This window comes from Pseudophryne corroboree, chromosome 2 (genome assembly GCF_028390025.1).
Source record: "Pseudophryne corroboree isolate aPseCor3 chromosome 2, aPseCor3.hap2, whole genome shotgun sequence".
NCBI classification, from domain to species: domain Eukaryota; kingdom Metazoa; phylum Chordata; class Amphibia; order Anura; family Myobatrachidae; genus Pseudophryne; species Pseudophryne corroboree.
Window position 1 is genome coordinate 847,400,275 of NC_086445.1, and position 25,235 is coordinate 847,425,509.

Here is a 25,235-nt window from a genome sequence, read left to right on the forward strand (position 1 = left end):
TTTGTGTGTGTTTTTCATACCTTTCTTGTACACGAATTGACCTTTTTATTTGTTCTTTTGTAGTATGGCTCAGAGTAAAGCTTCATGTCCGCGATGCCAAAACAAGTGATGACAAGAAGAAATGTGTGGCGTTTTGGTTGGAACGTTATGCCAAAAGGGAGCCGGGAAAACTCCTGACGGTCGTGTTTGATATGGCTGAGTGCGGACTTAGTAATGTAGTAAGAACTATAGTTTTACTATATATTAAATCTATATATTTTTTCCAATTAACCATAGCTCGGTAACATTTCAGATGAAGTTATGGTTTCATAAAAGCTGCAAAAATAAAATTTGTTATGAATATTATTTTTGGAACTATTAAGAAGCAAACCTATTTCCATAATAAAGTAATTTATTTCTCGTACATAACACACAGTATAACAAGTGTACGGCATAGATTTTCCCAAGAGCAGGGTGCTTGGTGTGTTTATATACTGTTCTGAGGTAATCCTTATTAGTTGCCATGGCAGCAGTTAGATAGGGATACAGCAGTGAGTACAGGTAATGATGGCCTGCCAGGTACTATATATTTACATAATTGAAAGTAAATTTTTTCTGCTCCTTTAAAAAAAAAAAAAAAAGTTTTAGATGTGCACTTTTCTTTCCCAATGTTTGTACACTACTGCTGCATATTGTAGTCAGCCATTTTGAGCCCCCTCCAAACCATTGCAGTTATTCAAGTAACACACTATGGGTGGTATTCAATTAGCCGCAGTAATTTACCCTGACAAATTCTGTCCACCGAGGCCATCCAGTTAGCCCTAAAGCTGGCACTGGTCAAGGATTTTATTTTGCCTGCCTGAGGCAGGCGATACCAAATCCCCAATAATAAGGCATTTTTCACCGATTGCAGCCACGAAAACACATAGGTCCAGAAAAATCACAGTAATTTTTTTCTCCCTGGTCTAATTGAATACCCCCCATAGATTGCATTTACTTGTGATAAAGCCTGATAAGCCTTGTGGTTGTCTGCAGCTTCCATACACAGACCTAAAGCATAGCAGGATTATACTCATGTAGCGAGTGAATATAATGACTTCATCTTTATTGAAGTGTTGGAGGCATGACAACCTTTGCAGTTGTACCTTTATTGGGTATCCATTCTAAATGTAATACAGGTTGAGTATCCCATATCCAAATATTCCGAAATACGGAATATTCCGAAATACGGACTTTTTTGAGTGAGAGTGAGATAGTGAAACCTTTGTTTTTTGATGACTCAATCTACACAAACTTTGTTTAATACACAAAGTTATTAAAAATATTGTATTAAATGACCTTCAGGCTGTGTGTATAAGGTGTATAAGAAACATAAATGAATTGTGTGAATGTACACACACTTTGTTTAATGCACAAAGTTATAAAAAATATTGGCTAAAATGACATTCAGGCTGTGTGTATAAGGTGTATATGAAACATAAATACATTCTGTGCTTAGACTTGGGTCCCATCACCATGATATCTCATTACGGTATGCAATTATTCCAAAATACGGAAAAATCCCATATCCAAAATACCTCTGGTCCCAAGCATTTTGGATAAGGGATACTCAACCTGTACTATTATTCCTGCTTTTCCTTATTTTATTGTATGCCTCCCACCGTAATGCCATGGACTGCAGTTTACACAATGGTTAAACAGTGATAAGAGTGGAGAAGTGGACCAGTTTACCATTTCTACCATATAGGGTTATGGTACTTACTGTATATCGCCACTTATCAACATTCTTAGCATGTCAACATTTCATCAATTCCGACATGCTGAACTTTCAACATTATCACCATGTCAACTTTCTCATGTCAACATGATGAATCTTGCTATCCTAACCGTTGACAAAATATTCTGAACCCCAGTTGATTAGGGAAGCAGACTAATAGCATAGTTTGTACATTTCTATGAGGGCTGTACAGAACTTTGTTTTAATATAAATGGTCTTTACCAACCAATTATTTCTCCCAATAAAATGTAAAAGTGTTAAAATAATAATTTTAGTTAGGGCAATGTAACTGCATTCCTTACCAAGGGTAAGATAGCATCCTCTTTACAAGTTCCTGACTTCAGTCTGTCCTTGACAGTGAAACAGGAAAGTAGAAGCAGTGGAGTATGATAGCATATGACTTTAAAAAAAACTTTTTTTTTTTTTTTTTTTCCCCTGAATGTATTTTTAATTTCGTCCAATATTTAAAATCCTTGACACCAAACTTTATTTTAATGTTTAGTTTCATTTTAGTAATGGTCTATCTTTTTTTAACCCTCTTAGATTTTTATACCATTTTGAGAACCATTTATTTTTTATTTTTTTGTAATCGTTCTGTGCTATGCTGCTATGTTTAAGAAGCCAGTCTGTTCTCTCAGTGGACCAACATCAGAGCACACTTTATGAACAAATTGTCATTGTCTTCAAAGGGTTTCTAATATAGTAAGAAAGATACTTTGCGTCAGCCTGACACAAATCAAGATTTGGAACACTTTCAAATCTTTAACAAAGTGTGTACTTTTTGAAGATCAAAAATCTGATGGAAATATTTTCAGGGTTTTTTTTTTTTTTTTTTTTTGCCCTATATGAATTCATTCCCACTGAATGAATGCCCTATTTCCTGTTGTGTAGTTTATTTCGCCCAAGATTTACTTAATTGGATGAATACTGAAGTAGCTGTGTAGTGTACATTGTTACTGTTTTGTATTTTTTTTCCTCTTTATATATAACAAGGTAAAGAATTTAATGCTTGAGTTGTTGAATCCATTGCTTTTGGGTACTATTTTCTGGCAAAATGTAACAATGGATATATTTTATGCAGCAACGCATTCTCCATGCTAATGGTATTTTCTGCATAGTAACAAACCCATATTACATGTAAAAGAGATTAAACATGGTTTTCATTGCAAGTAGTTTCATTAGAAAAGGTTGTTCCTCCGATAATGGTAATTTGCATCTGTAATCCTCCTGGGTTTGTCGTTTGCAAAGATAGTGATTTCTTTTTTCCCTTCTGTGTTGTGAAGTGGAAGTAATATATTTATAAAAAGGACAGTGCCTCAAGGACATTCTTCTTGTGGAGTTGGTTATACTTTCTGTGTATGGTGATGCATTATTATCAGACAGCTCTTGCAGTTCAGCTTTATTTTAACATTATGCAATCCGACATGATGCAGTAACTGAAGTGGCGTTATGCTTAAAATATATAGAACAATATGGGGGACGTTTATGAAAGCCACGGCACGGGAACTGAGCAGTTGTGACCCACATCAAGCAATCCAGTGTTATTTGTTTTAGTACAGTAATACAAACCAAAGCATATACTGTACCTAATTGGTTGCTAGAAGGTTTTTTTTTTTTCTTGGGTTTTTTTTTAATATAGATGTCTATTTATTTATTTGTTAGATTTTGTGTTATATAAAAGTATGCACTTTCAAAACTTGCTGAAAACATACAGTCTGAAATTTTTCATAGATTGTCCATTGGGGGCACCGTTCTGTTGGAGTGTACAGGTTACTCATACAGGGCAAGATGTACTAAGCCTTGTAGAGAGATAAAGTTGAGAGAGATAAATGGGTCTATGTACTAAGCCATGGATTGGAGGGACGACGATAAAGTACCAGCCAATCAGCTACTAACTGCCATGTTACAGTCTGTGTTTGAAAAATGTCAGGAACTGATTGGTTGGTACTTTATCTCTCTATCTCCACTTTATCACTCCTCAAGGCTTACTACATCTGCCGCAGAATGCCTTAGGTGGTTGTTTAAACCCACCTAGAATTTCTGAGATGTTCCTGACTCTGTAGTTTGGGTTTATGCTTTGTTGAAGTGTTACTTGGTAACAGTTGACGTTATTGGGCATTAGTAATATTAGTGGCTGATAAACGGGCATTACTGTTCTATCTGTTTGTTTAGGTGCAATACCACTACTGTTGACATTGCTACATCCATTGACAATAGTATTGGATGCTTTGTACTTCGTGTTCATGTCAGCACCTTGAATCTTTCAAAACCCATGCAGTTCATCTTCACTGCCTGGGGTTTCACTATCTGCTTTGGTGCTTCTAACACCGTCTGGCCTGTATCTCAGCACTGAGATACTGACCAGACTCTGTTAGAAGAATTACAACAGACAGCGCCACACCAGGCAGGAAAGTGCTAGAATGATCACTACAATTACTTGTGGCATATGATTAATATTGTACGAAGCCACACTACTACAGGATTGGTGATGCCCAGCACTTGGAACACATTTGCAGTAAATAATGTTAACCTGGTGGTTCAAGTTGATATCCTGTCTCTTAACTCAATCTCTTGGGAACTCCAGAACAGTCCTAGCTATGGGGATAGTGATACAGATTTGTCCATGCTCATCCTTGCCGAGAATAAGTTGCATTTATTTATGCATTGCGACTAGCTGCGCCCTCATGCGACTCTTTCGTGGTAGAGTTTGCACTATGAAATCGTGGGTACGTACGCAGCGTATGCACTTGTTCGTGGGCACACAAGTCACGCCAAACAACTGATGATTGCGAATAACCGCAGGTAGGATGAGGATGGAGACATCTGTAGTTCCTATAAGAGTGCACCAGGTACGGATCCTTCACGTTGCTAATGCTGTCAGGTGATAAGTGCCTAGTTACTGTCACAATGCAGGAGACTCACAATAACCAATTTAGAGGACAGCTGAGATCCCCAATCAGTTATGGATGAAATATGAATACAATATTAAATAGATTCTTATGGCTTTTAATAAAGTAAATTAAAATAATAGTTGTAAACAACTCTTTAAAAAGTGCATGTGAGGCTACAGTATAGAGTTGTATGGGTGTAAACGCTTTTCCGGTATATACTATATTTTCTTATCCATTTAATAACCATGTTACAGCCCTTTGTTGCCTTCATTACTCAGACGTTTTATAATGTGTTTGTCCCCCTCTGTTTTTTTTTTGTTCAAGAAAGTCAGTACTCCATTTACTTTAAATTACAAATGGTGAGAATAAAGTCTGGTTTAAGTGAGATTGTAATTGTTCCCTGCTTATTTTTTGTTTTGTTTTGTGGTGTATCATCTCCACCTGCATCCTACTAACAAATAATATCCTTTCTCTATTTCAGGATATGGATTTTGTTCGTTTTGTAATAAACTGTTTTAAGATCTACTACCCCAAATACCTGTGTAAGTAGCATCTGTCAGCTTCAAGACATGTTCATATGCATAATACAACACTACGTGCATGGGTTCACAACTATTGTGTGACACATTCCAACTAAGGACATATTGAATACAAAACTTTACACCTAAACCTACTTCAAGAGTAGATCATTTGATTACAAGTGTTACGCTTCAGTTATTTTATATCTAATAGCTAAAAGTGCAGTGATGCCGGATAGTAGTGTCAATGCGTCACTGAGAGAAAACATTTTCACGGAATGGCCACATTATCTAAGTGATATTTTTAAGTTTTAGTCCATGTAGCTATAAGTAAAATCATACTTTTCAATTAACATGGAAATTATTTTTGACCTACTGTTCTTAGGGGAAACTGTATCTCTCATAACTATGGCATCACATGATTAATTGGTCTAATCATAACCTCATAAATCAAGTCATTGCCCTAAGTGTGTATTAAATGCTATTCGCATTTATTTGTCAAGGCAAGGTCTGACGTGTAGAGGGGGTGTTCAACTGCCATGATATTGTATGATTGGCTGTAACCATTTTCTTGCACCCTCCCCACCCAATCTTGTTACAGCAATGAGCAGTGAAAAGCAATGATTGCCATTAAACTGTTGCTTGTAAATGCCTTTAAAGGCAAAATATTTTCTTAAGTAGCTATGCCAAAGTCATATTTTAGGCCTTGGATTTCATAATAAATATAGCACTAAAATATTCCAGAGTGTTCTAACTAAGCGTTCAACACGTCTGTTGCTAGTTTCTGTCCTTGATGTGCACTCCCAAACATTACATTTATATTTATTCATGAAAATTTTGATAGAATTACTGTGATTTATTCATGATGTGTTTCCTGTGCTTTTGCAGCAAAGATTGTCATTTTTGAAATGCCGTGGATAATGAATGGTAAGTTACCATCTCCATTTCACTGTGTTTCCCTGTTGTGTGGTTTGTTTGGATTGTCACTTGTCTTTCATCAGAAACTTGTAACACGCAAGCCTGTATTAACTTTAGTCTTAAATTAGTTCACTGCTACTGTGTGTCTTGAATTTCCCCGTGCTATGCTTTATCTTCATGATAGATAGACATGCATCTCACATAGTATTTACTAAATAGACCTTGTATAACTATGTGACATATGGGGAATCAGGTTTGATTAAATTTGTGTTGTGTGTCCCAGTTACAGTTGTATGGCTTTGACACATTAGAGCAAATCTTAAATGATCTTGACATGAAAATACAGAAGACTGCACCTATGGGCAACACTGCTCCCCCCCCCCCCCCCCCAAACACACGCCAGTATGTGATATTTCTCTTTAGTTTCCTACTCTTCAGGGTACTTTAGTTGCTCATTATTGAGTGCAGCATCAGTTCTCTGTCACACTGAATGTACTTTAATTTTGAAGTGAGCGGTGACAGAGCAACCTGTAGCCAATCAGATCATCGGAATACTAACGGCCGCAAGAAAAACAGCAAGTTATACTGTACGTTTCTTCAAGATACTTCATGGCGGCCATTACTTCTGGGATTATATCCCATTCCCCTATTATAAACAGGTTTTTTTTTATTTATTTTTACCAGCTTTTACTGGAGACCGCCAACATTAAGTATATAACCTTGTTCCTTCTCTTCCTCCCTTAGTCTTTTGAGTTTCTCCCCATATACAGTCCTAGAGTGAAAAACACAATAAGAAAGGGGCAAACTATAGGCTGCCATGAAGTTTTTTGAAGAAATGGAATTATTATAAGTATAATATGCTGTTTTTCTTCCTCACTACTTCATGGCAGTCATTACTTGTGGAATAACTTAAAGCAATATACAGGGAGGGCAAATAATCAGCCAACTAGCAAAACACTGTATTTATTCATAACAGTGCCACTTCAAGGACTTGGCTTCCAAAATGGACGTCTGTAACATCCAAAGTGTAATAACTGGAAAAAGTGTGCACAGATGGCCAGGTTGCTGCTGCACAGATGTCATTCGCTGGCAGCTGCGCCTTCCTGGCCCACGAAGTTAAACGTGCCCTGGTCGAGTGTGCATTAAAATTTTCTAGAACTTCAAGTCCACTTTTCTCATATACAAACGTGACTTTCCTCTCTAATCCACCTTGCAATGGTTTGTTTTGTTGGTGAACAATCTTTTGTTGCACCTACTAGCAGGACAAACAAATGTTTTGTTCTCAGACATTCCTTTACCCTTTCCAAATAGACAAATATTGCTCTTACCATCCAGCTTGTGCAACTTTTCTTCCCTCTCATTTTTTGGTTGAGGGAAAAAAAGAAGACTGTAAAATAATCAGTTATATAAATAATTAGCCTTGTACATGATTGCTCCTTTAAAAAAAAACTTCTGAGTTTGGCATTCCGTATAGTTGCCGAAGTCGGGCGCTATTGTATCTGGCCCAATGACTGTCCGGCAGAATATTCAGATAATATTCTTGCACCCGTAATGCCTGCATTTCACTAACTCTTCTGAAGTGATGGCAATTAGAAATACAACTTTGCAAGCCAGCAGTTTAACGGAAACCACCTGCAGGGGTTCAAATGGAGGTAACATCAATGCATTTAATACCAAATTTAAGTCCCATGGGGTTAATATTGATCTCATTTGTGGCCAGATTCTCTTCAAAGCTTTGCAGATTTTTTTTTTTTACCAGATTCTGACAATCTTCTATGTAGAAGAATGCTTAACACTGCTATTTTAACTTTTATGGTTGACACTACCAGACCTTTTACAAAGCAGTTATGCAGAAACTGCAGAATTGGATGTTTTGACATTCATAACGTAAAATTTAGAATCTGCAAAGGTTATAGAAGTCCTTGAAATTCTGTAATATATCTGTGAATACACTTTCTTCCTTGCCTGCATAAGAAGCTGAATTACAGTACTTGATGAGACAAGCCTTTCTGCCTCCACAATTTGCATTCAATTTCTACGCCGTCAAATGGAGAGTCTGAGGATTTGGATAGAATAATGGACCCTGATGCAACAATTCTGTTACGTCCACTCGTTTCTCTCTGATTTTCTTCAACGTGCGAGCAATCATTGGAAATGGTAGCAACACATACCCCAGCTTAAATTTCTATTTTAGAGAGAATGTGTCTACTTTGCTTGTTTGTGGCAGTTGATACCTAGAGAAAAACTGAGGCACTTTTTTGTTCTGATGTGTCACCGTCAGGTCTATCTCCAGATGCCTGAACCATGTCACTATGGCTTGAAATACTTGCACATTTATCTCCTATTCCTCTGGTTTCTGCTGAGGAAATCTGCCAAAATATTGACTTTCCCTGACACATGTAGAGCCGATTTTAGGTGGTGTTCCATCCACTCTATAATTTCTGGTACTTCCGTCATAAAAACCCAACCATTCGTGCCACCTTGAAGACTCAAATGGGTCACTACCACTTTGTTGTCCGAGAATACGTTTAGATGATTCCCTTCCAATTATCTGTGGAAGCAATTTATTGCCCTCCAGACTGCCCTCATTTCTCACTAATTCTAAGATGCTTTCCTTTCCTGGGGGTTCCAGTATCCTTGTTTTCCCTGTTGCAACAGGTGTGCACTCCATCCTGTTGAAATATATGCAGTTAATACCATAGTTTGGGGTTCTGATGGAGATATTCCCCTGCTTTTTAAATCGGCACTTGTAAACCAGGACAGAGATTCCTTTGTGACTTGTTCATGCCAAGAAGACTATGGGCTAACTGTAATGGTACTCTGTCGCATTCTTCAATACCGCTAATTCTTGAATTTTCCTGCTGCGTTCTTTTGACAGGGTAATCGTATATTGTAGAGTATCTACATGCATTCCCAGAAATTGTATACATCGTACTGGCTTCAACTGACTCTTCTACCAGTTTATCATCCAACCATGAAAGTGACAAAACTTTATTGTTTTGCCTAAGGCAGTGGTTCTCAAACTGTGTGCCGTGGCATCCTGTGGTGCCGCAGGACACTTGCAGGGGTGCCTCAGGTTGGTGGTCCAGGATAAATTCAAACTGTTTATTGTCAATGTAATAAGCAAAACCAGTGCTGGTGGCTGCCAATCATAAAATATGTGGACAAACATAAGTGAATTCTGTCCCTAACCGCACAAATGAACCTAAACATAATTTACTTAATTTCTCTAACGTCCTAGTGGATGCTGGGGACTCCGTCAGGACCATGGGGAATAGCGGGCTCCGCAGGAGACAGGGCACATCTAAAAAGCTTTTTAGGTCACATGGTGTGTACTGGCTCCTCCCCCCATGACCCTCCTCCAAGCCTCAGTTAGGTTTTTGTGCCCGTCCGAGAAGGGTGCAAACTGGATGGCTCTCTTAAGGAGCTGTTTAGTAAAGTTTTTTTTTTTTAGGTTTCTAATCAGTGATTCCTGCTGGCGACAGGATCACTGCAACGAGGGACTTAGGGGAGAGACTTGCAACTCACCTGCGTGCAGGAGGATTGAAGTTTTAGGCTACTGGACACTGAGCTCCAGAGGGAGTCGGAACACAGGTCAGCCTGGGGTTCGTCCCGGAGCCGCGCCGCCGATCCCCCTTACAGACGCTGAAGAAAGACGGCGGAACGGAGGTCCGGAAACAGGCGGCAGAAGACTTCACAGTCTTCAGAGAGGTAGCGCACAGCACTGCAGCTGTGCGCCATTGTTGCTACACGGCTCACTGACACGGTCACGGAGGGTGCAGGGCGCTGCTGGGGGCGCCCTGGGCAGCAATATAAATACCTATTTGGCAAATAAATACATCACATATAGCCATTAAGGCTATATGTATGTATTTAACCCAGGCCAGTTTTCCTAATAACCGGGAGAAAAGCCCGCCGTGAAAGGGGCGGAGCTTATTCTCCTCAGCACTCAGCGCCATTTTCCTGACCAGCTCCGCTGGTGAGGAAGGCTCCCACTCTCCCCTGCACTACAGAAACAGGGTTAAAGAGAAGGGGGGCATAAATTGGCGATATAATTATATATTAAGAGCCCATATATAGAAACAACACCTTCTAGGGTTGTTATATACATTATGGCGCTTTTGGTGTGTGCTGGCAAACTCTCCCTCTGTCTCCCCAAAGGGCTAGTGGGTCCTGTCCTCTATCAGAGCATTCCCTGTATGTGTGTGCTGTAGGTCGGTACGTGTGTGTCGACATGTATGAGGAAAATGTTGGTGAGGAGACGGAGAAAATTGCCTGTAATGGTGATGTCACTCTCTAGGGAGTCGACACCAGAATGGATGGCTTACTTATGGAATTACGTGATAATGTCAACACGCTGCAAGCCGGTTGACGACATGAGACAGCCGGCGGACAAATTAGTATCGGTCCAGGCGTCTCAGACACCGTCAGGGGCTTGTAAAAACGCCCATTTACCTCAGTCGGTCGACAGACACTGACACGGACACTGACCCCAGTGTCGACGGTGAAGAAACAAACGTATTTTTCCTTTAGGGCCACAAGTTACATGTTAAGGGCAATGAAGGAGGTGTTACGTATTTCTGATACCACAAGTACCACAAATAAGGGTATTTTGTAGGGTGGGAATAAACTACTTGTAGTTTTGCCTGAATCAGATAAATTAAATGAAGTGTGTGATGATACGTGGGGTTCCTCCGACAGAAAGTTATGGGCGGTATACCCTTTTTCCCGCCAGTAGTAAGGGCGAGTTGGAAAACACACCTTAGGGTGGACAAGGCGCTCACACGCTTATAAAAAAAAAAAAACATGGCGTTACCGTTTCCAGATACGGCCGCCCTCAAGGAGCCAGCTGATAGGAAGCTGGAAAATATCATAACAGTATATACACACATACTGGTGTTATACTACGACCAGCAATCGCCTCAGCCTGGATGTGCAGCGCTGAGGGGGCTTGGTCGGATTTCCTGACTGAAAATTTTGATACCCTTGACAGGGACAGGATTTTATTGTCTATAGAGCATTTTAAGGATGCATTTCTATATATGGGTGATGCGCAGAGGCATATTTGCATTCTGGCATCAAGAGTAAATGTGATGTACATATCTGCCAGACGAAGACACGACAGTGGTCAGGTGAGGCAGATTCCAGACGGCATATGGAAGTATTGCCGTATAAAGGGGCGGTCCATTGGACCTGGTGGCCATGGCAACAGCTGAAAAATCCACCTTTTGTTACCCCGAGTCACATATTGGCAGAAAAGGACACAGTCTTTTCAGTCTCAGTCCTTTCGTCCCCATACGGGCAGGCGGGCGAAGGCCAGTCATATCTGCCCAGGGGGAGAGGAAAGGGAAGAAGACTGCAGCAAGCAGCTCATTCCCAGGAACAGAAGCTCCTCACGGCTTCTGCCAAGTCCGCAGCATAACGCTGGGGCCGTACAAGCGGACTCAGGTGCGGTAGGGGGTCATCTCAAGAGTTTCAGCAACACTCGCAAGGGAACTCCGGGATCCTACATGTAATATCCCAGGTGTACATTGGAAATTCGAGACGTCTCCCCCTCACACAATTCACAGGCTGTATTCCCAGCAGGTGATAATCAAAGTACCCTTCTTACAACAAGGAAGGGGGTAGTATTCCACACTATATTGTGGTACTGAAGCCAACCGGCTCGGTGAGATCTGAAATATTTGAACACTTACATACAAGCGTTCAAATCAAGATGGAGTCACTCGGAGCAGTGATAGCGAACCAGGAAGAAGGGGACGATATGATGTCACTGGATATCAGGGACGTTTACCTACAGGTCCAAATTTGCCCTTCTCACCAAGGGTACTTCAGGTTCCTGGTACAGAACTGTCACTATCAGTTCAGACGCTGCCGTTTGGATTGTCCACGGCGCCCCGGGTCTTTACCAAGGTAATGGCCGGAATGAGGATTTTTCTTAAAAGAAACATGGACGCTTTCCTGATAAGGGCAAGGTCCAGAGAACAGTTGGAGGTCGGAGTAGCACTATCTTAAGTAGTTCTACGACAGCACGAGTGGATTCTAAATATTCCAAAATCGCAGCTTTTTCCGACGACACGTCTACTGTTCCTAGGGAAGATTCTGGACACAGTCCAGAAAAACGTGTTTCTCCCAGTGGAGAAAACCAGGGAGTTATCCGAGCTAATCGGGATCCTCCTAAAACCAGGAAAAGTGTCAGTGCATCATTGCACAAGAGTCCTGGTAAAAATGGTGGCTTATTACGAAGCAATTCCATTCGGCAGATTTCCCGCAAGAACTCTTCAGTGGGATCTGCTGGACAAATGGTCCGGATCGCATCCTCAGATGCATCAGCGGATAACCCTATATCCAAGGAAAAGGGTGTCTCTCCTGTGGTGATTACAGAGTGCTCATCTTCTAGAGGGCCGCAGATTCGGCATTCAGGATTGGATGCCGGTGACCACGGAGGCCAGCCTGAGAGGCTGGGGAACAGTCACACAGGGAAAAAATTTCCAGGGAAGTGTGATTAAGTCTGGAGAATTCTCTCCGCATAAATAAGCTTAGAGCAAATTTATAATGCTCTAAACTTAGCTAGACCTCTGCTTCAAGGTCAACCGGTATTGATCCAGTGGGATAACATCACGGCAGTCGCCCACGTAAACAGAAGGGCGGCACAAGAAGCAGGAGGGCAGTGAAAACTGCAAGGATTTTTCGCTAGGCGGAAAATTATGTGATAGCACTGTCAGCAGTGTTCTTTCCGGGAGTGGACGACTGGGAAGCAGACTTCCTCAGCAGGCATGACCTCCACCCGGGAGAGTGGAAACTTCATAGGGAAGTTTTTCAACATGATTGTGGACCGTTGGCAAAGACCAAAGGTGGACATGATGGCGTCCCGCCCGAACAAAAAACGGGACAGGTATTCCGCCAGGTCATGAGACCTTCAGGCGATAGCTGTGGATGTTCTGGTAACACCGGGGGTGTACCAGTCTGTGTATGTGTTCCCTCCTCTGTTTCTCATAACCAGGGTATTGAGAATTATAAGACATAGAGGAGTATGAACTATACTAGTGGCTCCGGATTGGCCAAGAGGGACTTGGTACCCGGAACTTCGAGAAATGCTCACAGAGGACTAAGGGCCTGGGGAGCTAAGAAGGGACTTGATTCAGCAAGTACCATGTCTATTCCAAGACTTACCGCGGCTGCGTTTGACGGCATGGCGGTTGAATGCCGGATCCTGAGGGGAAAAGGCATTCCATAAGAGGTCATACCTACCTTGGTCAAAGCCAGGAAGGAGGTGACCGCACAACGTCATCACCACATGTGGTGAAAATATGTTGCGTGGGTGAGGCCAGGAAGGCTCCACGACGGAAATTCAACTAGGTCGATTTCTACACTTCCTGAAAACAGGAGTGTTTTGGACCTCAAATTGGGGTTCATTAACATTTAAATTTCGGCCCTGTAGATTTTCTTCCAGAAAGAATTGACTTCAGTTCCTGAAGTCCAGATTGTAAAGGATGTATTGCATATACAGCTTTTTTGTGCCCCTAGGGGCACCGTGAGATCTCAACATAGTGTTGGGATTTCTTAAAATCATATTGGTTTGAACCGCTCAAATCTGTGGATTTGAAATATCTCACATGGAAAGTGACCATGCTGTTGACAAATATCTCACATGGGAAGTGACCATGTTGTTAGCCCTGGCCTCGGCCAGGCGATTGTCAGAATGGGCGGTTTTGTCTTACAAAAGCCCATATTAAAATTTTCCATTTGAACGGGACAGAACTGGGACTCGTCTCCAGTTTCTTCATAAAGGGGTGTCAGCGTTTTCACCTGAAACAACCTCTTGTGGTGCCTGCGGCTACTAGGGACTTGGAGGACTCCAAGTTACTAGACGTGGTCAGGGCCCTAAAAAATATATATATATATATATATATATATATATATATAGTTAGGACGGCTGGAGTCAGAAAGTCTGACTTGCTGTTTATACTGTATACACCCAACAAGCTGGGTGCTCATGCTTCTAAGCAGTCTATTGCACGCTGGATTTGTAGTACAATTCAGCTTGCACATTCTGTGGCAGGCCTGCCACAGACGAAATATGTAGATGCCCATTCCACAAGGAAGGTGGGCTCATCCTGGGCGGCTGCCCGAGGAGTCTCGGCATTACAACTTTGCCGAGCAGCTACGTGGTCAGGGGAGAACACGTTTGTAAAATTTTACAAATTTTGATACTCTGGCTAAGGAGGACCTGGAGTTCTCTCATTCGGTGCTGCAGAGTCATCCGCACTCTCCCGCCCGTTTGGGAGCTTTGGTATAATCCCCATGGTCCTGACGGAGTCCCCAGCATCCACTAGGACGTTAGAGAAAATAAGAATTTACTTACCGATAATTCTATTTCTCGTAGTCCGTAGTGGATGCTGGGCGCCCATCCCAAGTGCGGATTGTCTGCAATGCTTGTACATAGTTATTGTTACAAAAATCGGGTTATTACTATTGTTGTGAGCCATCTTTTCGGAGGCTACTTCGTTTTGTTATCATACTGTTAACTGGGTTCAGATCACAAGTTGTACGGTGTGATTGGTGTGGCTGGTATGAGTCTTACCCGGGATTCAAGATCCTTCCTTATTGTGTACGCTCGTCCGGGCACAGTACCTAACTGAGGCTTGGAGGAGGGTCATGGGGGGAGGAGCCAGTACACACCATGTGACCTAAAAAGCTTTTTAGATGTGCCCTGTCTCCTGCGGAGCCCGCTATTCCCCATGGTCCTGACGGAGTCCCCAGCATCCACTACGGACTACGAGAAATAGAATTATCGGTAAGTAAATTCTTATTTTAAGATTTCTTTCTAAATTCTCAATAAGAAACTTTTGCCTGGGGGTGCTGTGAAAAAAATTATGTTACTCTAGTGCTCCGCGGTTCAAAAACGTTAGAGAACCACTGGCCTAAGGCATCCTTCACCACTTCTGATTTTCCTGAAATCAGCAAGTCGTCCAGGTAGGGCCAAATTGCTATCCCTTGTCTTTTCAGGTAGGCTGTAAGAGTCATAATAACCTTTGCAAACATCCTTGGAGAAGTTGTCATACCGAAAGGAAGACTGCTAAACTGGAAATGTTTTCCTTGTATGTTGAATATCAAGTATTTTCTGTTCTTCTTGCTGACCGAAACATGAAAAGACCAGACAATTCCTTCTTGTACTTAGAATAATTTTCAAGGTCTCCATGTGAAATTTTATTATGTTTACATATTTGTTTCATTCTCTGAGATCCAGTATAGTTCTGAACCCCTTGTAGCATACTCCACCAAAAACAGACAGGAATAGAATTTTCTGTGAATAGAAACACACTGCAGATTTGACTATAGAATTACTAACGTACCCTAGCTAACACTCTCATAGGAATAATGTGCCCTTTATGAGGACTTACCTAGCCTGGGCACCTGCTAACTATTGGGGTGAAGGCTCTAGCCATGCTGAGTCTGGAGGCTGAACAGGCAGTAAAGGAACACCAAAGAGCTTCCTAAGTTGAGCGGAGGACATGGAAGCTGCTCCATAAGCTCCTGTGCATGTTTGAAAGCCATCTTTAAAGCCCTTTGATGCAGCCAAGCACTTGCATAGATCATCCACACAATGCCTGCAGAGACGGTCGCGTTTCACCAGCACTTACGGGCCGTACCAGCTGCACACAGAGCCGGTACCACAGGTAGCAATGGCCAGGGACTCCTCTGGAGGGAGCAACCAGCAACTGACCGCCTAGCTCAGCACCAACAGCGCTACCTCCACAATACACCACCGTGAACCAGTTTCTCGTTGGGTTTTCACCCTTACTACAGACCACGGCTTCACAAAGGTGCATTCGTTGGGTACAGAAAGCAACAAACTTACTACACTGTCTAGCTAGGAAACAGGAGAAATGGCAAGTGAGGAAGAGCAAGGTTATATACCTAAGGTGGACGGTCTCTCTGGTAAAAAAAAACTTTCTGCCTATAATGGGGGAATGTGATATAATCCCAGAAGTAATGGTTGCCATGAAGTAGTGCATTAATGTAACTGGGGCAGTGTATGGAGCAGAATGGAGACACCAGGGGAATGCGAATGCCCTCACATAACATGGCTTGTGGAAACAGCAGGGTCTCACAACAACACAATATATTGAGACGTGGCTCCTGTCAAAGTAGTGCAGCAAAATTGTATTGTTAGAGACACGTCCATGGAAAACAAAGCTCATAAACTTAATTACTTTTTTCCTATGCATGATAATCAAATAAAAAATAATAGAGGAGAATGTTTTTTTACAGACCTATCCATGGCTTGACCTGTATGTTTAATCAAACAAGTGGCACAGACCAGGACTGGTTGTTGGTGGCACAGTACAACTCCCCACACACAACATCTGAAAAGTATCACACTGAAGATGCACACAGTTTCTAAACAATGGCATGGGGAGAGGAAACCATGGTCTCTTTATTAAGCCACATTAATAGCAAACAGGCTGAATAAAACTAATATACAAAATTCATTGTATGGTCGAGTCCTTTCCAATTCATTACAGCCAGATCATATAATAGCAATTGTATATCTCAATAAACATGTATGCATTCAGTAATAGAGTATGTTAATCAAATCCATAGTATATTATTCAACATAATATCTGATATTTGAGATATAATGTATGTAAACTGCTCAACTTGTTTGTCTCTAGACCTGTAATAATGACTTGGTTTAATCTAATATATGCTGAAGTAAGTCACTAATGTGTTCCAGATTGCCTGACTGGCATGTGCAGTCTATCTCATTAATATAGGATTAATATTTTAATAGCACCAGACTGACTGGTGGTGTGTACTGTACCTTGTCTGCCCTGCAGGAATACATGGATGTAAAGAGTCTAGTCTTATGATTATGTCCATTTTTCAAAGGTGTATGCATGTGGTGAGTTTTGTGTAGAGCAAATAGACGTACATTAACCAGACAGTTTCATATACAGGGAAAACAGCAGAAAAGAACCTGCACTGTGTTGTTCCATTTATAATGTTAGTACATGTTTCATTGCCATGAAGCCAGATAAACTATTTAAATGCTTGTTCTAATGTGTATATGTAGGGACTTTTCAACTCTCTAGGATACACATCTGTGTGACCAGGGTGGAGCGTTCCCTATTCATTTCATGTCAGTATTGAACATTTAGGGGTACATTTACTAAGCAGTGATAAGAGCGGAGAAGTGCACATGGCAACCAATCAGCACTGAAGTAACATCTATAATTTGCATACTGTAAAATGATACAGAGCTGCTGATTGGTTGACGGGGAAATTTCTCCACTGGCTCACTTCTCCGCTCTTATCACTGCTTAGTAAATGTACCCCTTAGAGAGCTATGAATGCCGGTGCTTGTGTAGGTATACTGGCATTCTGGTACTGCCCCAAAGCTTTCAGCATGACTGTTTGTATGAGCAGTAACATATATCATGTAGGCACAGTCATAATATCTTTTCTCTGACGTCCTAGTGGATGCTGGGAACTCCGTAAGGACCATGGGGAATAGCGGCTCCGCAGGAGACTGGGCACAACTAAAGAAAGCTTTAGGACTACCTGGTGTGCACTGGCTCCTCCCTCTATGACCCTCCTCCAGACCTCAGTTAGAACTTTGTGCCCGGCTGAGCTGGATGCACACTAGGGGCTCTCCTGAGCTCTTAGAAAAGAAAGTTATATTTAGGTTTTTTATTTTCAGTGAGATCTGCTGGCAACAGACTCACTGCTACGAGGGACTTAGGGGAGAGAAGCGGACCTACCTGCTTGCAGCTAGCTTGGGCTTCTTAGGCTACTGGACACCATTAGCTCCAGAGGGATCGAACACAGGCCCAGCCTCGGTCGTCCGGTCCCGGAGCCGCGCCGCTGTCCCCCTTGCAAAGCCAGAAGCAAGAAGATGTTCCTGAAAATCGGCGGCAGAAGACTTCGGTCTTCATTAAGGTAGCGCACAGCACTGCAGCTGTGCGCCATTGCTCCCCATGCACACCACACACTCCGGTCACTGATGGGTGCAGGGCGCTGGGGGGGGGGGGGGGGGGGGGGCGCCCTGGGGCTGCAATAAGAGTACCTTACTGGCAAAAGAACACATAATATAGTCATTAAGACTATATATGTGTAAAATCCCCTGCCATATATTCCATAAAAAAGCGGGAGAAGCCCGCCGAGAAAGGGGCGGGGCTATCTCCCTCAGCACACTGGCGCCGTTTCCTCTCACAGCTCCGCTGGAAGGACGCTCCCAAGGCTCTCCCCTGCAGTTTTCAGACTTCATAGGGTAAAAAAGAGAGGGGGGGCACTAAATTTAGGCGCAGTATCTGTATATTAATAGCAGCTATAAGGGAAAAATCACTGTATGTATAGTGTGAATCCCTACATTATATATAGCGCTCTGGTGTGTGCTGGCATACTCTCTCTCTGTCTCCCCAAAGGACTTTGTGGGGTCCTGTCCTCAGTCAGAGCATTCCCTGTGTGTGTGCGGTGTGTCGGTACGGCTGTGTCGACATGTTTGATGAGGAGGCTTATGTGGAGGCGGAGCAGGTGCCGATAAATGTGATGTCACCCCCTGCGGGGTCGACACCTGAGTGGATGGTTATGTGGAAGGAATTACGCGACAGTGTCGACTCCTTACATAAAAGGTTTGACGGCATAGCAGATGTGGGACAGCCGGCTTCTCAGCCTGTGCCTGCCCAGACGTCTCTAAAGCCATCAGGGGCTCTAAAACGCCCGCTACCTCAGATGGCAGACACAGATGTCGACACGGATACTGACTCCAGTGTCGACGATGATGAGACTAGTGTACATTCCAATAGAGCCACCCGTTACATGATTACGGCAATGAAAAATGTGTTGCATATTTCTGATATTACCCCAGGTACCACAAAAAAGGGTATTATGTTTGGGGAGAAAAAACTACCAGTGGTTTTTCCCCCATCTGATGAATTAAATGAAGTTGGGAGACATCCCCTAGGGTGGATAAAGCGCTCACACGTCTGTCAAAAAAGGTGGCACTACCGTCTCCGGACACGGCCGCCCTAAAGGAGCCTGCAGATAGAAAGCAGGAGGCTATCCTGAAGTCTGTATATACACACTCAGGTATTATACTGAGACCGGCTATTGCTTCAGCATGGATGTGCAGTGCTGCAGCTGCGTGGTCAGATTCCCTGTCGGAAAACATTGATACCCTAGACAGGGACACTATATTGCTAACCGTAGAGCATATTAAAGACGCTGTCTTGTACATGAGAGATGCACAGAGGGATATTTGCCGGCTGGCATCTAAAATAAACGCAATGTCCATTTCTGCCAGGAGAGGATTGTGGACTCGGCAGTGGACAGGAGATGCAGATTCTAAAAGGCACATGGAAGTATTGCCTTACAAGGGTGAGGAGTTGTTTGGGGATGGTCTCTCAGACCTCGTTTCCACAGCGACAGCTGGGAAGTCAGCATTTTTACCCCATGTTCCCTCACAGCCAAAGAAAGCACCGTATTATCAGGTACAGTCCTTTCGGCCCCAGAAAGGCAAGCGGGTTAGAGGCGCGTCCTTTCTGCCCAGAGGCAGAGGTAGAGGGAAAAAGCTGCAGCGTACAGCCAGTTCCTAGGAACAAAAGTCCTCCCCCGCTTCCTCTAAGTCCACCGCATGACGTTGGGGCTCCACAGGCGGAGCCAGATACGGTGGGGGCCTGTCTCAAGAACTTCAGCGACCAGTGGGCTCGCTCATGGGTTGATCCCTGGATTCTACAAGTAGTATCTCAGGGGTACAAGCTGGAATTCGAGACGTCTCCCCCTCGCCGTTTCCTCAAATCTGCCTTGCCGACAGCTCCCCCGGACAGGGAGGCAGTGCTGGAGGCGATTCACAAGCTGTATTCTCAGCAGGTGATAATCAAGGTACCCCTCCTTCAACAAGGACGGGGTTACTATTCCACAATGTTTGTGGTACCGAAACCGGACGGTTCGGTGAGACCCATTTTAAATTTAAAATCCTTGAACACTTTTATATAAGAAGGTTCAAGTTCAAGATGGAATCGCTCAGGGCGGTGATTGCAAGCCTGGACGAGGGGGATTCCATGGTATCACTGGACATCAAGGATGCTTACCTGCATGTCCCCATTTACCCTCCTCACCAGGAGTACTTCAGATTTGTGGTACAGGACTGTCATTATCAATTCCAGACGTTGCCGTTTGGTCTGTCCATGGCACCGAGGGTATTTACCAAGGTAATGGCCGAAATGATGATACTCCTTCGGAGAAAGGGAGTTTTAATTATCCCGTACTTGGACGATCTCCTTATAAAGGCGAGGTCCAGGGAACAGTTGTTGATCGGTGTAGCACTAGCTCGGGAAGTGCTACAACAGCACGGCTGGATCCTGAATATTCCAAAGTCGCAGCTGGTTCCTACAACGCGTCTACTGTTCCTGGGGATGGTTCTGGACACAGAACAGAAAAAAGTATTTCTCCCGGAGGAGAAGGCCAATGAGTTGTCTCCTCTAGTCAGAGACCTCCTAAAACCAAAACAGGTGTCGGTGCACCACTGCACGCGAGTCCTGGGAAAGATGGTGGCTTCTTACGAAGCAATTCCATTCGGAAGGTTCCATGCAAGGATCTTTCAGTGGGATCTGTTGGACAAGTGGTCCGGATCGCATCTTCAGATGCATCGGCTGATAACCCTGTCTCCAAGGACCAGGGTGTCGCTGTTGTGGTGGCTGCAGAGTGCTCATCTTCTAGAGGGCCGCAGATTCGGCATACAGGACTGGGTCCTGGTGACCACGGATGCCAGCCTTCGAGGTTGGTGGGCAGTCACACAGGGAAGAAACTTCCAGGGACTATGGACAAGTCAGGAGACTTCCCTACACATAAATATTCTGGAACTAAGGGCCATTTACAATGCCCTAAGTCAGGCAAGACCCCTGCTTCAACACCAGCCGGTGCTGATCCAGTCAGACAACATCACGGCGGTCGCCCATGTAAACAGACAGGGCGGCACAAGAAGCAGGATGGCAATGGCAGAAGCTACAATGATTCTCCGATGGGCGGAAAATCATGTGTTAGCACTGTCAGCAGTGTTCATTCCCGGAGTGGACAACTGGGAAGCAGACTTTCTCAGCAGACACGACCTCCACCCGGGAGAGTGGGGACTTCATCCAGAAGTCTTCCAAATGATTGTACACCGGTGGGAAAGGCCACAGGTGGACATGATGGCGTCCCACCTCAACAAAAAGCTAAAAAGATATTGCGCCAGGTCAAGGGACCCTCAGGCGATAGCTGTGGACGCTCTGGTAACACCGTGGGTGTACCGGTCGGTGTATGTGTTCCCTCCTCTGCCTCTCATACCCAAGGTACTGAGACTAATAAGAAGGAGAGGAGTAAGAACTATACTCATTGTTCCGGATTGGCCAAGAAGAGCTTGGTACCCAGAACTTCAAGAAATGATCTCAGAGGACCCATGGCCTCTGCCGCTCAGACAGGACCTGTTGCAGCAGGGACCCTGTCTGTTCCAAGACTTACCGCGGCTGCGTTTGACGGCATGGCGGTTGAACGCCGGATCCTGAAGGAAAAGGGCATTCCGGAGGAAGTTATCCCTACGCTTATTAAAGCTAGGAAAGAAGTGACCGCAAACCATTATCACCGCATATGGCGGAAATATGTTGCGTGGTGTGAGGCCAGGAAGGCCCCAACGGAGGAATTTCAGCTAGGTCGATTTCTGCACTTCCTACAGTCAGGGGTGACTATGGGCCTAAAATTGGGTTCCATTAAGGTCCAGATTTCGGCTCTATCGATTTTCTTCCAAAAAGAACTGGCTTCACTACCTGAAGTTCAGACATTTGTTAAGGGAGTGCTGCATATGCAGCCCCCTTTTGTGCCCCCAGTGGCGCCTTGGGATCTCAACGTGGTGTTGGATTTCCTAAAGTCGCATTGGTTTGAACCACTTAAAACCGTGGAACTAAAATATCTCACGTGGAAAGTGGTTATGCTGTTGGCCTTGGCTTCGGCCAGGCGTGTGTCAGAATTGGCGGCTTTGTCTTGTAAAAGCCCTTATCTGATTTTCCATATGGATAGGGCGGAATTGAGGACTCGTCCCCAATTTCTCCCAAAGGTGGTTTCAGCGTTTCATTTGAACCAGCCTATTGTGGTGCCTGCGGCTACTCGTGACTTGGAGGACTCCAAGTTGCTGGACGTAGTCCGGGCCCTAAAAATCTATGTTTCCAGGACAGCTGGAGTCAGAAAGACTGACTCGCTATTTATCCTGCATGCGCCCAACAAGTTGGGTGCGCCTGCTTCAAAGCAGACTATTGCTCGCTGGATCTGTAGCACGATTCAACTTGCACATTCTGCGGCTGGACTGCCGCATCCTAAATCGGTAAAAGCCCATTCCACGAGGAAGGTGGGCTCTTCTTGGGCGGCTGCCCGAGGGGTCTCGGCTTTACAACTTTGCCGAGCAGCTACTTGGCCGGGGTCAAACACATTTGCTAAATTCTACAAGTTTGATACCCTGGCCGAGGAGGACCTAGAGTTCGCTCATTCGGTGCTGCAGAGTCATCCGCACTCTCCCGCCCGTTTGGGAGCTTTGGTATAATCCCCATGGTCCTTACGGAGTTCCCAGCATCCACTAGGACGTCAGAGAAAATAAGATTTTACTCACCGGTAAATCTATTTCTCGTAGTCCATAGTGGATGCTGGGCGCCCGTCCCAAGTGCTGATTGTCTGCAATACTTGTATATAGTTATTGTTTAACTAAAGGGTTATTGTTGAGCCATCTGTTGAGAGGCTCAGTTATATTTCATACTGTTAACTGGGTATAGTATCACGAGTTATACGGTGTGATTGGTGTGGCTGGTATGAGTCTTACCCGGGATTCAAAATCCTTTCCTTATTGTGTCGGCTCTTCCGGGCACAGTATCCTAACTGAAGTCTGGAGGAGGGTCATAGAGGGAGGAGCCAGTGCACACCAGGTAGTCCTAAAGCTTTCTTTAGTTGTGCCCAGTCTCCTGCGGAGCCGCTATTCCCCATGGTCCTTACGGAGTTCCCAGCATCCACTACGGACTACGAGAAATAGATTTACCGGTGAGTAAAATCTTATTTTTTAATGCAGAAAATAGACCTCCCTCTACACATCACACAAAGCTGACGATTTATGAGGGATTCTCATGTGCAAACGTTTTAGAGCTATCTTATTCACTGTTTAGCCAGTTGCTTTTCAGCTGGAGACAACCTGGCTCAGCATAGAATTAAGGATGTGAAAATGCTTTTTCTTCGATTCGTAATGTTGTATAAATGTGAAAATAAGTGTTTCCTTCATTTTCTTATTAGCTGCATTTAAAATTGTGAAAGGCTGGCTGGGTCCAGAAGCCATAAATATGCTGAAATTTGTGAACCGGAGTGAAATTCATGACTATGTTAGTGCCGAGTACTTACCGCCACACATGGGAGGAACAGTAAGTTGTACAGAAGTCATTTGTGTATTTTATTGTAAGTGAATTTAAAAATTCTTAATTCCTTCAGTCACTGAATAAGCAAAACATTATGTCTGTAAAATTACTATTATAACTGTCCTTTATAATGGAGATTAAGAAGCCAAGCCTTTTCTTGAAATTCACGATTAACTAGCTTCTTAAAATAACATTTCCCACACTAACTAAACATCGATAATTCGGCTTTCCACACACACAAAACATATGTACTGATCTTCTTTTTCTGCTACTCAAAATATATTCTGCTGACCAGCCCATTTTAAGATATGTAATAAATCTGTATAAATGCCATATAGAAGACTTTTGGTAAACAGCTGTGCACAGCAGTCCCCTTATAAGACTTATTTAATTAAAGGGTATTAGGAAAATTATTTGTGTAGTTTTTAACTAATCAGATAGGCTTTAAACTATCAGCCAGACTTATAAAAGCTCATATATGAATGAATGCAGCACCTGTGACCACTTGCTAATTAAACTTATAACCTCTAACAGCAATTTGGTCAGCTCTGTTGAATAGTCCACTGAAGTATCACCAACTTTGTTGCATGCATGTATATATATATATGTATATATATGTGTATATATATATATATATATATATATATATATATATGTGTATATATATATATATATATATATATATATATATATAGTCCAAATGTGTGTGAGTGGAAGCCCCACACACAGGCACGGCACTGCAGCACTTGAAAAATTATTAGGGTTTAAACCTTCAATGTTTTAGGGCACATCGTCCTGTCATCAGGAAGACGTATAAATATGTCTTATGATACATAAACCTTAATCATTTTTTAAGTGCTACAGTGCCGTGCCTGTGTGAGGGGGCCTCCACTCACACACATTTGGACTTTGTATTTTCTTTGCAAGGGCACGCAGACATTTAACTACTCAAGTGGAGAGTGCTGAACCTACCTATTCTGTATATATCTATGTGTGTGTGTGTGTGTGTGTGTGTGTGTGTGTGTATATATATATATATATATATATATATATATATATATATTTATTTATTTATTTTTCTAATTCATGTTATTATTAAAACAATACAGGCATGCTTATTTATTGCCGAATAATTTCAGTTAATATAAATTTTATTAGTTGAATCATGGCTGGAGTAACTGTCCAGGCCGTCTTTTTCAGTTTAGTGAAATGGTTTGACTGAGAGCAACTCGTCTGCAGACCCATCATCCTTTGCGTACGTTATCTGGTTCTCTAGCCTACAAGAGAATGATGACACACGTGTTCAGTGCCCACATCTAGTGCTTCCTAGTGTAGGGAAATGCCCTTTGGTGGATATATAAAATGTAATATGTAGCCTGTAATAATTTTGTCACCTAAGCCAAGCTGCCCCATAATGATCATATATCAGATTTGTTTTCTGGCTCTCTTATCTCCAACTGAGAGGGCATTGACAATCTGGAAATAATGTGTGAAAGCTGAAATTACATCTAAAGCCTTTAATGTTCATTTTGATGCTTTTTGTTTGAACACTATGACCCCCTGCATACTTTATTAAAAATACAGTAAGTCTAATCCATCATTCATCTTTATGCATGTCACCACAAGACCGTTCACTTTTCAACACTCAGCTGTAAATATAATATGAATGATTGTGCATTTCACTGCTTGCTGAAGACCAGCAATTTGCTCGTACAAAGTAATTATA

General features: G+C 43.0%; 1 protein-coding gene across 1 annotated transcript in view; it reads left to right on the forward strand.

Moving 5' to 3' along the window:
* The window catches only part of MOSPD2 (motile sperm domain containing 2), a 200,850-nt gene that overhangs the window by 112,433 nt on the left and 63,182 nt on the right, over window positions 1-25,235 (forward strand). Inside the window, exons 5-8 of the mRNA XM_063955784.1 lie at window positions 64-218; window positions 5,129-5,189; window positions 6,054-6,092; window positions 23,391-23,515. Of these exons, the coding sequence (XP_063811854.1) occupies window positions 64-218; window positions 5,129-5,189; window positions 6,054-6,092; window positions 23,391-23,515 (380 nt within the window). The remainder of the gene's footprint in view (window positions 1-63; window positions 219-5,128; window positions 5,190-6,053; window positions 6,093-23,390; window positions 23,516-25,235) is intronic.